Below are 18925 nucleotides of genomic sequence, written 5' to 3' on the forward strand. Positions count from 1 at the left end.
ACATCAGTTCTCCCTCGGATCAAGATGCTCTCTTCGTGATGATGATGATGGTGACGATTATTATGATGATGTTGTTATTTACCGCTTTTGCAGTGCGCCCTCTGGAAGCCGTAGTGCGGCGCGGCGACACGCCCCTGTCAGCCGGAATCCCGGTGGAAATCGTGTGCGAAGCGATGGGATCCCGGCCACCGGCGACCATCAGCTGGTGGCGCAACGGCGTCCAGCTCAACCAGACCTTCAACCACGTGTCGGCGGACGGCAACGTCACCACCTCGGTTGTCAACTTTACGCCCACGAGCGCCGACAATGGCCTACAGCTCATGTGCCGGGCCCAAAACCCGCTGCTGCCCGGTGCGGTGGCCGAAGATGTCTGGGTCATGCGCATCTACTGTAAGTGTACCCGACTGAGTGCAGGCGCGATACTTCATCTTGCAAAAAACTTGCAGTAGATAGCAACCGGCCCAGCAACTTGCGTGATAACCACGATAGAAATTTTGCTAAAATTCCAATATTTTGCTTCTTCCTAGTACCAGAGTGAAACTGCTAGATTTAACCAGCTCATGTTCAACGAGCATTCGAAGCAAAGGCCTACCTCTACCAGGGAACGCGTTTGTGAGTGATCCTACGTAGCCCAGTGCCGAATGCGTTGGTTGATGTGTAGTTTCCACCGCATCGAGCCAGTTTATGAAAGATTCAACGCTGCAGATTTTTTTTCTTTTTTTTTGTGCGAGCTTGACTGCGAAATAGCAACATCAGCGCCAACGATGCTTTTGTTTACAATTATAGAAATCTGAATGTACATTTAGCGTCGTCGCACCTCCGCGGTATAATGACTGTGCAATGGAAAGTGTGTTAAGTTCCTTGTGCATCAACGCAGACATGGCTCTGTTGGGAACGGAACAGAGCACGTTATCTGGAACAGACGCTGACATAGGACTGCGTTCGCTCGCATGTGAACTTACATTTGCACAGTGTAACTCGACGGTATATACCAACGCTCATCTCCCCAACTTGGATCCGAATCTACGGCTACGTCTTCCATCAGAACTATCTAGTGCTGAGGAGATGCTTCTGTGCCTCTTGTGGCTTGGCGTTGCCTTCACGAATGTTTAATCATTTCGAATCGGAATGCCCAATAGCCCTTCTTGCGATAACTGTAGCTGCAAGGAAACAATCGCCGATGTCCTGTGGGAGTGTCCTCGCTTCAGTGCGCCCACGAAAAAACTCTAAAGGGTGTTAGACAGTCTTGACAAATGCCCGTTGTAGGAGGAAAGGGTCCTGGGACACTGTCCGAGATCGTCCTAAGCACAGAAGGCTTTTAAAGGGTTGTTGCGCTTCTTGAGGAGAACTGGTCTGAGAGACAGACTTTGAACAGTGCCGTATTCTTCTTTCTTCACCCCCGCCCCCCCCCTTTTTTTTTTGCTATTCTTTCCTTTTTTTTGTAGTAACTCTTTTCTATTATCTTTTACTCCCCTTGCTCCCTTTCTCCAGCACAGGGTAGCCAGCCGGTCTGAGAACTGGCTAACCTCCCTGTCTTTCCGTCTACTCCTACTTACTGCTTCTGTTGGGGACAAGAGCGATGTGAAAGCATCGAATGGCGCATGGAGCGAAAAAGCCGGCGTCTGTAGTCTGTAGTCTGCAGCAGTGAAACGGCACCTAAATTCCCATTGGCTGCGACGCCACGTCACGAGCGCGCCTCGAAGAGAGGGTCAAAGAAAACACCTGCTGCCGCCATATTGCGTGAGGGGAGAGGGCGTCGCCGCGACGACACGTCATCCGCGCGTTCCTTGTCCGCGCAAGCTGTCACCGGCGTTCTCGCTGCGCCGCGGTAAGGCCAAATCAAAACGCGCCGAGCGTCTCGGCGCGCTCGCTTGCCTGCGAGGAGTTCATAACTCGAAGGACCGTTCAGCGGCGTCTAATTGCACATTAATGATTTCACATTCACAACTCAAAAGCGCTTAGGGTGTCCTCGGATTTTTGTCTCTACGTTCAAGATATTCATCCCAAAAGGTGCCCCGAAAAACGTTGGAATTGCTCCTAATTTTGTCCCGTAGCGCGCAGACATGGCTTTTAAAGAACGTGGTAAGTGCAACGCCAGTGTATTTCGTAGCAGCTACTGCTGGCAATTATGTCGATACTGGGTGGGAATTAATGGGTGTTTGCTAAATAGATATATACTAATTACATCCCGGCAGCCGCTCCACAAGTGCAATGTTTCCTACTAGGCTACTGAGTAAAAAATAATTAACTTAATTGTATTTGTTATGTAGTTGAGCATTGTGATTTCTCGTGCTATTAATTTCTACCTCTTCAAGCGATTGGCACGAAGAGCAGGAATTGTACTGTCTACCACAGGATATGCTTAAATTTTTTCCGAAGGAAAGCAAAAAGCAAAATGAGGGTAGGCAGAATCATTATAAAGGGTGTCCCAATTATCGTGCACCAAGATTTAAAAAATATGCGAATGCCACGTACCTGGACAGAGCCAAAGTAATGTTATTTACCGTTGCTTGGAGATACTCAGATTATTTTTGTGTTCCGCCTAATTACACAATTAGTCTTAATTAACTATACGACTTCTCAAATATTATAATTAGATTAAAAGTGTCAATGATAACATCGTAGAGCGACATGAAAAACTCACGATGCAGCTTTCTGTCGCTCCGTACGTGCGACATAGAAGTATTTTTCCGAGCGTGAAAGAAGCTCCCGAATACACGCAAAGTGCCTCGAGGCCCAGTCGCGCGGCAATATTGGCCTAGGCCGCCCCGAGCCGTTAGCCGCGCCCGGCGGCTGGCGACTCGGCGCGGCCTAGGTCAATCGCGTAAGGCGATATTAACGCAAACTGAGCGCGCGTTTCGAACAACGATCTCCGATGGCGCCCCTGTTCACTCCAACAAACACCACGCGACACAGTCTAAGGCTTATTCACCAGCTATCAAGTCACAGCTTCGTGTTACGGACGAAACTGCACGTCTTCTGCTTTCTTTTTCATTTTTTTTCAGCCAACATCAGTCTGGAAAAACAAAACTACTTTACAAGGCTAGTCTACGGAACTATGTGATTTGGTGCAGCAATAAAAAATTCGGGCGAAATGAGTAAATTTGTTTCACATGGAGCATATGTGCCTTACAGACAAAGCACGCTTTACAGGGTAGTTTGCAGTACTATGTTACTTGATGTCGCAAAAAAGTGAATAAATAAATGTGGGCGAAATGGGCAAGTTAGCTTTCTAATTGAACATATGACCCTTACAGCCAAAGGACGCTTTCCAAGACTAGTTTGCAGCTTACCTGCTAATATCGCGCACAATATGGACGGTCTTATAAACATTAAATGTTACATAAGAGCGCCGGCAGAACACACGGCGCGTAGCGAAATCATCCCTTGCATGTCCACCAGCTTTGTCCACCGCCAGGATTCGAACTGTATTCGAGCACGCATCCCCATGCAAGCCACACGCGCTATTCTCTGCGCTGTCGCGTAACATGCACGCTTGGCGATCTGCACAACTCATAGCACTCCGCACAGGCACTGAAAGTGGTCACAGCTGTGCATATATTTCGATGGCCACGACAGTCATTACCGAACGAAGACGATGGTGGGTGCATCGTGAAGAATTTCTCCAAATATTGCAGTGCAAACTGTGACAGCCTGCTGCTGACAGTAAATCAGTTCGACGCCAGGAGAACCACTAAAAACTGCTTATTTTATTTGGGTTTTTTTTCTTCTTTTCTTTATTATTATTTTCTTAAAGCGTTCGGCCATTGCTGTGAGGTCACCATTAAGTTCTGTGTTGTATACCAACGTACAAAACCAGACTGACGCGCTTAGGCATTATTTGCGGTGAAGCTCAAAGAGACAAGGGCAATATTATTGGCTCTTTACTTCAAGACCAATTTTCAGCCATTATTCACATACTATTTGACTGATGCTTTCGCCAAGTTTCTTGCAGTGGCGGCCTACCACACAGCCGTGTTGTTTTCATGAAAACCTCAATACAGTTAGACTTCCAGGCTTCCATTGTAAAAATGAGCATTCGAAGGCCAAGTAAATTGTTATTTCTTATTTTTACCTTCTGAAGATTTGTTACCCTCGTAGTGCGCGTGCTCTCACGCACTCTCACTTAGTAGACTATCCTTTGCAATTTCTTGCAAGCCTTTTTGAACTTTACAGAGCACACGATAATGTTAGTCCTCGAGGCTTGTGGCACTGGCTTCTTTTTGCGAGTAGTTCTGATTACTTATTTCCAACTGAGAGCTATGCTTAAGCAGTGAAAACTCGACATTAAACTTCTCGGTTCACAATCAGTACGAAACATAGTAATGTTCTAGAAACACATTTCATCAGAAGGAAAGCTTGCACTAGCCTCACATCACTCATTGTTTCTCGAAGTTAAATGGTCGACGTTGTTTCGAGTTCCTCCTCTTATCATATGTCACCGGAACTTTGAACGAGGCACGGTGCAATTTCGGAAGAAAGACCGGAAGCCAGGAGTGGGTTGGTGCACCTGGCTTGCCACGCAGCCGCCCGTCCACGTCGTCGTGGGAGGCTGCCTTGTTAGCGGAGTCGGCTCGGAGCAGACGGCGGCGTCTCCCAAGGCGTCTGCGACGGCCCAAGGGGGCTATCTTACCTGGGCTCAGAAAGAAGGGGAATGGGGTGGGAGGCGCTGCTATCTCCGCAGAGCGAGCTACAGCAGTTCACTGCGGCCTGAAGAAGATTCCGCGCAGCCCACTGAAGAGGCTTCCTCGCTTACAGCAGCCGGGGAGAGCAGCAGTTCTCCTTTGATACACCGGGCTGCGCTTCTCTAACGACGCTAAATCGTTTTTCACCGAGACGGAAGGAGAAAAGAGCGCCAATGTCGCAGCGGCCTCCCGCTTCGCGAAGATTAATCTCTGTCAGCGTCGTTTAAGGCGAGTGGCCGATTCCTCCTTCGCCTCATTCTCGTTTTCGTGTGTGTGTGTGTGTGTGTGTGTGTGTGTGTGTGTGTGTGTGTGTGTGTGTGTGTGTGTGTGTGTGTGTGTGTGTGTGTGTGTGTGTGTGTGTGTGCGTGTGTGTGTGTGTGCGCGCGCGTGTGTGTGATGTGCGCGTGTGCGTGTTGTCGTCCGTTCAGTTTTCTTTGCTCCTGCGTAGCCGCTTTAGCCGGAGCTTCGGTCACACCGACGACGACGAGCGGGCGTGCGTGAATTCAATCGCAGGCTCCTGGCCCCCTTGATTGCGCGTCGCGCTCATGAAACGCGGACGGCCGCCGCGCCGAGTCCGCACATTGTTGAGGTCGGGCCAGCGCACCGGTCCTCTATCTTTCGCGCCCCATTGCACCGCGCGGCAGGACAGGTTCGACCCCGGGCTCACGTTCTGCTTAGCTGGGGAGGGTGGCCCCGTCTGCTCAAAAGTCCACAGCCACAGCGCCCGATCGATGGCTCACGCCCGCCGACCCATTGGCTCGTGACCGGACCGTTCGCCAGCTCTAGTCAACCGCCAGGTGCGATCCTGCCACCTCGGGAATGCCTGGGGGATGTTTCAAACTCACTTCGCAAGCGCGGCGGGTAGGAGTGGCACTCGCCGTGCCCCTGCTTTCGCTTTCTTCTCAGCTCTAAGCCTTTTGCAATCTGAGAAAAAAAGTCAATGTACCAATACAACACTCTCTCACCGCATGCCGCCAGTAATGTGACAACGCACATTCTCAACTGGCTTTATTTAAATTTTTTTACCACAGATTTCTGAAGTAAGTGCTTACAGAATCCTCTTTCCATCAGTTTAGGGGGCAGTTACAAAAAAAAAGAAATAGCATGTACAATACAGATAGCTGGGGTTCGATTACTCTTGAATGTTGAACAAATATCCAGGGATGCGCAACACCAAGGGGATTTTACAAGCAGTTCTTCTACGAGGGCTAGGTAATTTGTACAATACTTTTCTTTATCTAAAAAGCTGCGAGATATTGCTTTCCGAAGGAAAAGACCTGTAATAGCATGTCAAGACTTTCCTTCGATAAATGCATTCTCACAAGCACATCGTGACGCCTTTGTGTCATTTACAACGTGTTGACGCCATTTTGCAATGTGTAAAGTTTTCTCGATGTCGAGAGACTGACATTCCCTCTGACAAGTATTTCAGGTTTATTTTTTGCACACTCGCCGTGGTGGTTTAGTGGCTGTGGCATTGGGCCGCTAGGCTCGAGGTCTCGGGATCAAATACCGGCCTCGGCAGTCGCATTTTGATGATTCAAAATGTAAAAACCCGTCCGTACTTTTTATTAGGAGCACGCGAAAGAACCCCAAGTGATCAAAATTAATCCGGAGTCCCCCAGTACAGTGGACCTCATAATCAGATCGTCGTTTTGGCCAGTAAAACCTAAAAAATTATTTATTTATTGCGCGAGGAATCGGGCTGCATACGCAAATAAATCGGCTGTTCCACTGGTCGGCATAGTGTTCCAGTGCCTGCAATGCCAGAGTGTAGTCAGTCTTCCTTTTTTTTTTATTATTGAGATGAATATTAGGTGAGGTTGGCGCCTTTATGGTGGCACCGGCTACTCCTTGTCACTTGGCAAAGGAAACAAATTTGCGTAAAAAGGGAGAATACCGACACGAAATATGGCACTCAGTAGAACACTGGATGAATAAAAAATATACAGCCCAACAGTACATGAGTCGCAAAGTTCTGTGCATTAGTCCAGTCCACGTACGCATATATAAAGTCAGATATTTAGAACAGCCATAACACACAACACATGTAATGCACTGCAAGTACAGAACAGAATTATACATATTGCATAAAAGTTGCGATCGCCACATAAACCAATTATGAATCACGAACAACGTTTATGTTACTCATTTAGCGCATTCGGATCATCTGATACCTAATATTTTTCCAAAATGTTGGTCTCCTCTAAAAACTTTTTCAGAGCAAGAAGCGCTCTTTTTTGAAGGCCCGCAGTTGGCCATGGGCCAAGTATTTTTTTTAGAGTGAAAGGTCTTCTGTATAATATCAACAAATTTGCTTGCAGTACCCTTCTTTGTGGAGTCTTCCTTCTTCCGCTGTTTCGCACAGTCTTCCAATACTTGTAATGCCAGACTCGCCCTCAGCAAACCGGCTACGTCAAGTAACCTTTGGCGACGTATAATTCAATGCGCCACGTCAGTGCAGTTGTACCGCCACTATTCTCAATGATACCTGCTTTTACTAATTTCTAGGACGGGCATGCGATGTGAAAACAAGGAAAAATAATACGTCATTGTAATCATTTTATTTCCGCACAAGGAGCATGCGTGCATGAAGCTTCTGTGTACTATTAGGTGGCATTCTTGTCATTAATGCAGTGAAGGACCGTATGACGGCGTATAGTGCACAATGCAGCACATGTTCAATTTATTTAACCTGTGCAGTCGTGACAGAATTGTTGAAACAAACTTCACATTCATTCCTGCAAAACTTTCGCACAGTGCTGAAAGTACCTTTGATTCACCTTCAATTTTTGTCCGTTACTGTTTTGTTCACGCTGAAGTGGATTTTGAAAACAAAATCTTTCTCGCCTCTTGTGACTGTCATGCTTCGGAGAAAAATTTCCGCGTCTTTCGTCTAGGGGGGGGGGGGCGATAAACTTTTATTGTAGAACCAGCACTTTATGATGGCCGGGCCTAAGCCTCCCATGAGGGGACGTCGAGGGCTTGCCTCGCCGCCGCCTCAAGGACGTGCTGGGTAGCCCAGGTTTAGTCGTCGAGGGTGGAGCTCCGCAGTACCTCATGCAACCTCGACGAGAAGGTCGTGGTGTTAATGTGCGTGTAGTGTGCTAGGAACTCCCACAGCATATGCCGAAGCGTAGCCGGGTGAATGCCACAGCACCGGCAGTTGGGGGTAGTGTAAACGTCTGGGAATATAAGGTGAAGGCGGGCGGGTGAAGGGTACGTGTTTGTTTGTAGCAGACGCAGGGTGGTAGCCTGCACCCGGCTGAACTTAGCGTGAGGTGGGGGGAAAGGTTCGGTGACTGAGATAAAAGGCCTTAACGAGATCGTTATAAGTGGTCAGATTGTCACTGGTGTCCAACTCGTCTCCAGTGACTCCCGCGCGGTTGACTAGGCCTCGCACATAGGAGTGGGTGACCTCGTTGAGATTGGAGAGGTGTCGGTGGACAGGGCCCGCATGAGCCGGGATTCATGTCAAGGGGATCATGCTGTCTTTAGAGTGCGGTGCCTGGCAGAGGATGCGAAGAGCTTGGGAAGAAATACGGCCTTTGCTGAAGTTAGTGACGGCTGAACGAGAGTCACACACGATGGTGTGACAGGTGGGATCTAGAGTGGCCAGGGCGATGGCGACTTCTTCAGCCGTCTCGGCAGTGGAAGTAGTGACGCTAGAGGCGTGGTGTAGGACTCCATCGCGTGTGGCGACGGCCCTAAATCGTGTACCGTGGCTATATTGGGCAGCATCAACAAATGTGACGCCAGGTACGTGAGCAAGGGCTTTTATGATAGCTACGGTCCGAGCTTGGCGCCGGGCCGTGTTATAGTCAAGGTTCATGTTTCCAGGGTTAGGGTCTGTGTAGATCCAGCTAGGGATGTCAGTCGGGATCGGTTGTTAGGGGCCCTGTTGCTGATGGTAGGTGAAGCCAAGCGTGGATAGAATAAAGTGTCCAGTTTCAGTAAGGGTGAGCCGTTGAAGCTGAGAGCGTTGTTGGGCTTCAGTGAGTTCGGCAAGGGTACTGTGAACTACCAGTTGATTGAAGAGTTCAGTGCTGGTGCAATGCGGGAGGCCAAGTGCTTGCTTGTAGACCCCTCGTACGAGAGTGACGAGCTTGTTTTGCTCAGCCCGGTACCAATTGAGGTACGCAGTAACGTAGGTAATATGACATATGACAAAGGACTGCAGGAGACGGAGAAAGCTTTCTTCTTTGAGTCCCCCTCGACGGTTAGAGATAAGTTTAACAAGTCGTAGGGTGTTTAGAGATTTGGCACAGATCTTGTTGAGAGCCAAGGCGTTGGAGCCGTTGGTAGAGATGATGAGACCGAGGACCCAGACACTAGGGCAGTGTGGGATAGGACTGGCATCTTGAAGGCGTAGGCTGATGGCGTCCCAGGGTCGGTAATCAGATTGGTGTTTGGGAGGGCGACCCTGCTGAATGGGCTTGTAGAGAAGAAGCTCCGATTTAGCAGGGAACAGCGCAGTCCGGTTCTTTGGAGATAGGCTTCAACCATGTCAATCGCCGTTTGAAGGGCTGACTCCGCTTGACCATCACTGCCTCGTCTAGGAATGTCAGTTTTTTACAAATCTTAGCTCAAGTTGCGTGAAATATTTTTGTATATTGTAATCCAGCTGTATTAACAGCCACCGCTGCCTTAATAACGTTCCAATCTAAACGAAAACAAATCAGTCGATACATTATGTTGGCATGAGTGCAGTAACAAATGCGCTTCATTACTGAACGAAAGCGGTTATTGCAGTGTCACTATCAAAAAGCGTCATAGATTGCTTGAGAACAAAGCGCCTAAAGCCTCATGGCTGCAGTAAGACGGCATGTTTGCCTTGAGTGATAATCATACGCACGTATGATTAACGTATGATAATCATACGCACGTATGATTATATACCCATGCAGCTTAAATGTGTTATAAAAGTTTTAGTTATATTATGTGCGTTTAACTTCCAAAAGCCCATTCACGCGGACATGTGTGACCTCCAGTCTGCAGGATGCCAAAGTATCTAGATAAGATTAACCCAATGCAGATAAAACTCATGAAAGTTAAATAATACCATCACCAGGTGTGCCCCCCATTTTAGCCTTTTACTCTTCTGAAACGGAAGTGTCCCATAGAAAGGCGCTAATTTTCGCCTTCCTTATGTCCTACTCTTCGTTCCAGCCAACATAAACCAAAACAATAACAGATATCAAATTTCTGGTGCCCTTTAGAGGTTATTCTCCATGGTCGCGAACCGTAATGAACAACCATCCGCAAACGTCCAGGACCACGCCCTGCAGCCTCGGCTCGGACTCGGAAGAAACCGAGTCACCGATGGTTCTGCTGCGGTTGCGTTACACCCACGTGCAGACTCCGCGCGCACTACGCTAGTTTGCTGTTTCCAGTGTCGTTCGGGGAACACCCGCGCCTGGCCAATTCCCCGGTGCACCTTTCTCGAAACTTCTCTCGGCCGGCGAGACCGGGCAGCAGATGCGAGCGGCGTCCGCAGGGCGGGCCTCCTGCGGCGTCGCTCCGGCCGCGCTCGGCCCATACGTCGAAGCAAGCCGTCGGCGCTGGGTTGCCCAACTACGTGATTTTCAATCAATAGAGCTGTGATTAGAAGCAGCCAGGAGGCTGCGCGTCGCTTTAATTGTGTTACGCGCGAAGCTTGACGGCGGGGAGATTGAAAGGGGGCTCGCTGGCGCGCGGCCACCGGATCCGGCGGATTGTTCCCCTCCCGGCCGACCTGCTTTTTTCACCCTGCCGGACGAAGGAAGATAAATCCGCGCTTTGTACTTCTTATGGGCTGCCTCGAAGCTCCGCTGTCGCTCCGGCGAAGCCCCGCGTTGCATTGTTAGTCCCCGCGCCCTATACGCTATATAGCCTGATTTCGGCGCCTGCGTTCCTTACTTTCGTTACTTTTCCAGCCTGGTTACTTTCGTGCTTCTCTCTTTGACTGCATACTATGACCGCTGTGGCCGGCTTGCGTTACTCACCTAGACAGCGCGCACACAAAGCACGCCGCTCCTCGTTTGGAAAACGAGGCCAGCAAGAAGGACACCGGCCTCAGTAAGCCTTTATTTCGCTAAACTCAATTAGAAATGAGCTCGTTTTCGAAGTCAATAGAGACTTCTTACACAAGAGAAAGGTACGCAAAGCTACGGAGAAAGCGAGAAAGAGAAGAACGTTTCGTAATTACGGCATTCAGCACTGCCTTGACGCTAAAACAGAAGAAAAGCGCAAGGCCGGTGATGGTATGGTTCAGCAGGGAGATTGTTTGCGGAATACATTCCGAATAATATTACTCTTGTATTATATTGTATGCCGCTCTCTCGTCAGTGTAGTCCCAACACTCGTGCTTTCTTTCCCCTTTTTGCGCACCCCGACCCTTGCGCGAGTGCTCAGCTTACCGACCATTGCCAAGCAGACCGAAATCAATAAGAGGTCCCCGCTATTGCGCCCCGGACAGGCGAACGAAGGCCGAAAGAGCAGTCGCAAGACCGATGGGTTTTCGCCGCTTCTATTATTGTTCTTGAGAGCTCGGGATCGGTTTCCGAGAAATCTTGCCTGGGACCCAATGAATGCGTAATTAAATGTGTCGCCTCTGCTTGCCGACATGTCCACTCTGGCTTAATGAACATAAATTGCTTCGTTATAGTATCACCGAGGAAATGAAAAACCACAAGCGCGAACGAAATTAAGCACGTCGGTGGATTCCTCCGCTGCGGATTCCTCGCGTTCGATGCACCTGATGTGTTCCGAGAGGTTGGTGCAAACGAACCTTGCCTTCGCGAGCGCAGCGTTCTTCGCATTTGTGTGCCGAACGTCCAAGACATCGAGAACGTTCGTCTGCGCGTTGAATTCCATAAAATGTCTTATGCAATATCACGATTCGTTCGCTTTCTTTTTTAAGTTGTTATATTTGGGTACAGCAAATAGTCTGGGTGTGTACACGTCTTCTTCTTTTTCTCTCACACTCTCCTGCTCAGTAAGTGAAAGCCGGCACGCCGGTGGCCTAGAGACAGGTGCCCGACAAAGTAGACAAAAAACCGTCAGCTTGGTGCCAGACTCCGGTTTAATCTCTCGAACGTTGGCCCGCGATAGCGCGCGCTGAGCGGAGCGCTGGCGCATGCTGCAGCGGGAACTCGAGCGCGCCCCAACTGCGGTGATGCGATGTCAGTGCGGGTGCCACTACCGCTCTTATGTGCCAGAAAGTCGAGTGGTGTTTGGGCGTATTATAGGCGGATGAATGTCGTTCCTTCTTGTGGCCCAAAATGTGCCCCTGATATTGTATTCGTGTCCATATCGTGTACAGGTTTGTGGTACTTTTGTCATGCAGAATGTTACCTACTGATGGATAAAACCTTCCTAGTGTTGAAAAAGACAGCATTTGTTCGTTTTGCGTATTCCTTCACCAATAACTTTAAATAGGAGTAGTTGACGCGACATGGTCATAGGCCTCATCGGCGCTGTGAAAACAGTGATGCAAGAAATATTTAAAGTGCAAATGCAAGGTGAATACAGTGATCGACCAGTCTGTACTTGTGCATCCTCCTTTTTTCGGGTGCTTGAAAGACCTTTTCTTTTTTTATTTATTATAGCGTTCGTCTTGTATACGTTTCTTACATAACTGTTTTCTACGTGCTGGTTAAACTTAAAACATTTGTTTTTTTTATTCTTGCTTTTTGCTTGGCTTTAACCTTCTTACAGACGTGGTATCTGGCACAGGAAGATATTTTTCCTCTTATATTTTTTTACTAGGAATATGTTCGCGCAACTTACGTCAGCCATTTTTATCTTGCTTATTATTTTTTTATTGTTCAGTACACGAACAGCGGGTTCTTCTTTCTTTTCCTTTTCTTTATCTTTCTTTGTTTTTGCATGGCTGACTTTCAGTGCTTCAATATGTACAAATTGCATTTCAAAGATATTGCGCTAATTATTTGTGTCTTTATATTATCATTGTGGTAGCGCCCTCTGTGAGTAATTAGTACCGCATCGCCGCCTAGGGACTCGACGTAAGGATTCCGGGTCTGTATTCGTAGAAAGTTATTGCGCTAGATATGTTTGTAAGAGCAGATCCTAACCAATAGTGCGGTTTGACAATATTAGAGAAGGAGAGCACCCAACGGAAAACAGCACTTACTAGCGAAAAGCTTTGTGCACCGATAAATAAGGCAAACAAGGGTCATAACTTAGTTGCACAGACTTTAGAAATTGCGAAAAGTAAAAAGCAAGCGTTAATGCAACTATTATGCAGTATAAGCAGAGGTTTTCGGATTTTAAAAAATCACCAGAAAGACGATCTTCAATAAGCTTTCATTCAAAAGTTTTATCGTAAAAGAAACAAAGAAAGAAGGACAGCAAAGGTCGATATTGGTCTTCGGATAATCGCGAGAAAAGTATACCTAACATTTTAAATATTGCAACTGAAAACACTAATGAACCATAGCCACAGCAACCAGGCACAACTCTCTCGATAAACATATCGCGAAACAGCAGCAGCTTCAGCAATGCTGGAATAACTTTCCCCGAAATAACAACCACGACACTCCGCGTTCGTTGCAGCACTCACCGTGCGACTCCGATTTGAGCCATAATGTCGAAATGGCCTGTTTTCATACTTTCCTTTTTTGTCCTCTTTCTTATTTTTCAAATCGCGAGGACAATTTTTTTTCCCTGTATTTCAATTCGTTATCAACCGGGCCGCGAGAGTGAAGGCAATGCGCGTGCTGCGAGGAGGGCTCGCCTGAGCCAACCAACGCGTTCGTTCGCAGACAAGCCCATCCTCAGCGTGGAGCTGGGACCGCCGTACCGCAACTCGAGCCTGGTCGAGGGTTCGGACGTGTTCCTCGAGTGCAAGGCTCGCGCCAACCCGCCGGTGAGCGGCGTGGGCTGGCGGCGCGATGGCAGCGTGCTCGTGCCGTCGGCCGGACCCGAGGGGCACGTGATCAACGACAACTTCCTGGCCATCCAGAAGCTCAGCCGCCACGACTCCGGCAACTACTCGTGCTTCGCCGGCAACTCGGAGGGCGTCGCCGAGAGCGCCTGGTTCGGCCTGCGCGTCCAGCGTGAGTCTCCCTCCCGTCTTTCGTCCGGGCACTTTTGAAGCGGCAGGTTCCTTGGCGGTTAGACTTTAGATAGCTAATTAGATTAGGCTATACAAGATTAGGCGCTCCACATGGCGCTCTGGTTAAATACTTCGGGCAAATAAAAAAAAAATATGTGCGCGAGAAAAGAAGGGCGCCTTACCGTAAAAACAAAGGAGAAAGATATCGCAATTTTCAGTCAACGTCTTAGCACTGGTCCTGTGTGTGCTCCCAAAGTCATTCTTTTTCTTTCTAGTTTTTTTTTTCGCCGCTGGTTATTCCGAAATATTCAAGGCAAACAAGCGTTTCGAGGAATTTAAAATAGCAGTTATTGCTTTCCCTTTGGCGTCGAAGCGCAGTCTGAGGCACGTTGCTTACGAACTAATAACTCAATCGAAAAATAAGTCGAGTTTTTCATCCGCTTGTATGCTGCTTCCTCCCGGTAAGCAAACAAGCTGAAAAAAAAAAGATGGGACACTGCGTCTTAGCAAATTGACGAGTCAGGCTTGTTTAAGTTTAGCCTGCGTTCAGAGGGCTGTTTTATGGGTAAATGAAGAACGTTGCCAATGGTGAACAGTTGCGTGGGCAACAGTTCGCTTCGAGATAGCTGCCCGGAGCTGTTTAGTGGCGTGGTAACGCCGAGTCGCTTGGCAAGTGGCGTGGTTCATGAATGTGACCGAGATTTCCGAACAGTAAGCAGAAGACATTGAAAAGAAATGGGGGCAATACAGAATAAATCGATATTACTCACGGTAAATAGGCGCGCACAAAACAGGTGGACACGATAAAAGCCGCAATTTAGCCAGTGCGCGCCCAAAAGGCAGAAAATAATATATTTCGCGAGGTGTTTAGAACGAGATCAAAGGTTCGGTACTTTTGTTGGACACATAGGGCAAAGCCTATAGAGCAAAATATTCAGTCCTATACAGAATCTTCTACCTGTCATTTCGTAATATATTTAGAGGGACGTGCTTTTATTCTGCCTCTAAAAACCCGCCTCGTTTTTAAGAAAAAAAAAAGCTATTGCAGCATGGCGCGCATAAAGCACTAACCGATGTGTTTCACAGCACGAAGCATGCATTTACTGCGCATGTTGCGCGCACTATTTCTGTCCGCGCGGTAGCCACACGTGGTGCACCAAGGCGCGCAGGGATATCACCCAATGCCAGCCATGAATCTTGCTGTAACTTTTGACAAAAAATAAATAATTTTATCATAAAAACTCAGTATGTTCTTTTTTTCCTTTTGTTTTCGAGGATAGAACGCGTACGTTTGAGAACCTACTACTCCGGTCTCTATATTTTTTTTTATTTGTACGCGAATTTCACCGTCAAGCTGATTTCGGGAACAGTCATTTCACGGCGCCTGAAATCCCGCGCGGGCATCCTCCCCGAGTGGACATTTAGAGATGACGTTCTGTTATTTTATTTTACCTATCATCTTCTGCAATTAGTATTTAATGTTAAAGGATAAGACTGGAAATCTTATAGGGCATATACAGGGTGTCCCACGCTACTCGAGCCAAACATTAAAACTATGCAAATGCCACTTAGCTGGCCAGCTAGAACCAAGGTAATGCTGTTTGCCGTCGCTTAGAGATGATCAGCTTACTTTTCTTCATTCCGCCTAATTAGATCATTAGTCTTAATTAGTTAATTAATCAACTTCTCAAGTAATATAATTAGATGAAATGCGTCAATGAGAAAAGTGTAGAGCAACATGAAAAACTTCCGGTACATCTTTCTGTTGCTCGATGCGTGTTACATAAGTGTTTTTCCGAGCGTGAAAGAAGCCCGCGAATACATGCAAGATTGCGGCGCGACTGGCCGCTCGAGGCACTTTGTAGCGCCGATAAAAGAACAATTTTTTTGATGGTTTGTTGCAACAGACACTTCGGACAATTGTAATCGTTATTATGCATTAGTGGGTACATCATTGCATTCTTTTATTCTTTTATCTTAGCTTCTTATTTTTTTTTTCCTGTGAGATCTCCCGATGTCTCCCATTAATTCTATACGAAATGCGAGTAAATACAAGCAAATTACCGGCCCACACTGTCCGCGGATACCCATACGTTATGGCTGGCGGCGATATTTCTCAAACGTACGGAGATATAGCAGCATGACACGTCGGTTCATCATGAAGGAGGTGAGCAACGTTCAGCACACGAAACCGGTAGTATCCACCCGAACCAAGATTTTTATCATCTGTGACTCTCTGTCCGAGCACCTCCACTATTTCTAATCAGGCGAATTATCCAGAAACATATTTACGTTTTAGTAACACCCTGTTTGTTTGTTTGTTTTTAGCTCAGGTAACGGAATATTGATTACGGTGTTTATACTAATTGCCAAAAGACTACTAACGGACCCGTTAGAGTAAACCAAAGGGTGTCTGTTGAAGCAGGCTGCTGGGAGGTAATGTTATTACCTTTAATCACCATGTTGCAGCGCGCTGGGCTAAGTGCAGAGAAGCGCCTGTTTCTTGTCCCGCCGAATGGTTCAGCGAGAGAAGCACAGCCACTCCTGGGCTATCGGTTGGCCTCGGCGTGACGCTTGCAGAAGCTTTGGCGCGCAGGCCATATGTTAACGAGGAGGCTCTTCCCCTTGGGGTGGCGATGAACCGGACAAGGCTCATTCGTTACTGGTGGAATTTTTTCTTTCGGTGCAGGATAATGTCTACTACGCGGCGATGGCGGTGGCCCAATATTTTTCTCAGTAGCATCATCTGACTTTCAGTACAAAAGCGTAACACCGCGTTGCAGCATGCCACCAGGCCAGTGCCGCATAATTCGCCGCAATGCTGCTTACGAAATTGCCCGCTCAAGGTGGAAGGCAGCTTTACTCAGCTGCGCGAGACGTCGCGTTAAGGAGATGGAATTTCGGTGATTTTAAATGGTTTCGCATCTGCTCGCCGGTGGCGCCTCTTTCTTTCTTTGTTCTTCTTTTTTTTTTTGCGTCGTCAGTCAGGCTCCTAAATAAAGGACATGAACATGTTCGCGCTTCCAACTGAACATTAGTGTTGTTTAACGCGGAAGGCGAACATCCGTTAATATTTATACACCTGTTCAAGTGCTGACTGCTCTGTACTATGCGTCAAGACTTGTAGCGTTTATCGTCTGGGAAAAAGGTTTTTCTATGGAGTTCTTTAATTCGAGACAGCCTGTTCTGACTATAAAAATCGAGGAAGAAAACTGTACGAAAAGCTTTTCTCCAAAATCTGACTTTGTTTCCCGCGTTTTGAAGTGGACTTCAATGCATATTAAAAGCTCAGACCTCTGTTCCCACAGCTATTAGACTGTCGGTGATTAAATCCACTGTTCCTTACTACTCTATTCTACACCGAGTGGAGGTACGTCTTATAAAGACGTATGTTGCTGTAAGGCTAACTTGAGACGAAATCGGGGAGAGTCTGCAAGAGATGGACTGAAATTGTATTTGCAGTCCATCCGATTTTATTTCACGTGTAACTGAATGACAGATATGTTCTATGTTTTCTGCAAGCACATCATGTTTGCGAGATCTGCAATACTACCACTCGAAAACAAATATTTGTTGCAGTTAACTTACGTGCCTTATTAAAATGCCTGAAAATAATTTTATTTTATTTTTATTTTTTATTATGTGGTATTTAGGAGAAGTTGTCACCTTTAATTGGCGCCGGCTACACCTTTTCACATAAGGATTTAAAAAAAAACGAATAAATCGTAACAAATATAGTGAAATCATAACACTAACTCTGGTAACATAAGTAGACTGATGTCACCCTATAACTGAAAGGCAACTCCAAATCATAAAAACACAAAATCCAGTCACGTAAGTAGACTAATGTAACACTAAAACTGAAAGTCAACTCAGTAACACAGCAACACAGAGTCCAGTCACATATGTGCGCTAAGGTAAACACAAAGTCCGGTTACTTTGCTAGACGAAAATAAGGGCACATAAGAAATCACGGATTAAAGTCTTATGAAGTTACAAAAAAAAAAAGCAGGCATTGGATTGGTCAAAGTCGGGTAAAAGAAAAACATACAATGCGCTATCACATTTAAACACTTTATTCAATTTTTTCCCAGAATATCGCTCGCTTCTAGAAATCTTCGAAGGGCCAGTAACGCTCGTCTTTGCAGCGAGTATATTGGCCAAGGACTTTAGATCTTCCTGAGGATGAAGTGCCTGCGATCTAACGCCACTAAATCAAGTGCTAAGTGTTGTCTGTGTGTGTGTCGTGTCGCGGACATTCTAGCAGAAGATGCTGTACATCCTAATCAGCGTGGCCACAAGTTCATTGCGCACTATCTGGTCTTGAAATTTTATGTCGAAAGTGTTTCGTGTATGCGGTACCAAGACGCAGACGGTGAATCGGCGTTTCAGAGGCTCGGGTTGTATTTAGTGCGGACGGGATTCGAAATTGAAGCGATGGGCCAATGTAAAATAAATCGGAAGGTTTCGTCTTCTGATCAAACCACGTCACTTTTCAACCACGGGCTGACATCTTTCTCAATATGCGGCGCAATTCGCCTTGTTTTAGAGGGAGACCTTATGTGGCGTTATTAACATGCGCTTGTCCAGCTGCCTTATCTGCTGCAACATTCCCAGGGATATTGCAGTGGCCAGGTATCCATTGGAACGTTACTGTGTTGTTTTCTTCTTGATTTTGTGAGTTCCATAAGTGTCTCGTACACTAACACCATGTTTCATGAATTGCTGATGTAACTGTGAAGTGAAGACAAAGCTGCCTGCGAGTCACAAAGGATGACCCATTGTTCCCCTTTTTTGCATCAAATTTATGTAGTGTAGCAAAGACAATATTGGAAAAAGCTCCGCTGTTGATGACGTCATGTGAAATAGTTTGTACGTTTGTATTTGGTTGCATTATATAATAACAAAGGCAGCTGTCGAAGAATTTGCTTGGCAAGAACCATCTGTATACGCTTGAATATAGCCAGGGCATCGAAAGTATATTTGGTATAACGCCAGTTGTTGTGCTACTAGCATAAACATATCTCGTTTGCAAATAATTCCCTCAACCGAAAGTTCAATTTTTGGAGCTACGAGTCACCATGAAGGGTAAGAGATATCTGATAACCGAGAGAGAGAGAGAATGAAGAGGAAAGGCAGGGAGGTTAATCAGATATGAGTCTCCGGTTTGCTACCCTACACT

The 18925-nt window shown here is 47.0% G+C and overlaps 1 protein-coding gene across 5 annotated transcripts in view; it reads left to right on the forward strand.

Annotated features, from left to right (window-relative positions):
* Positions 1–18925, forward strand: part of LOC135897418 (neural cell adhesion molecule 2-like) — a 551631-nt gene that overhangs the window by 450121 nt on the left and 82585 nt on the right. For all 5 annotated transcript variants that reach the window (XM_070530912.1, XM_070530916.1, XM_070530915.1 and 2 more), the window contains exons 5-6: positions 94–390; positions 13451–13744. In XM_070530912.1, the coding sequence (XP_070387013.1) occupies positions 94–390; positions 13451–13744 (591 nt within the window). The remainder of the gene's footprint in view (positions 1–93; positions 391–13450; positions 13745–18925) is intronic.

This window comes from Dermacentor albipictus, chromosome 1 (genome assembly GCF_038994185.2).
Source record: "Dermacentor albipictus isolate Rhodes 1998 colony chromosome 1, USDA_Dalb.pri_finalv2, whole genome shotgun sequence".
Classification (NCBI taxonomy): domain Eukaryota; kingdom Metazoa; phylum Arthropoda; class Arachnida; order Ixodida; family Ixodidae; genus Dermacentor; species Dermacentor albipictus.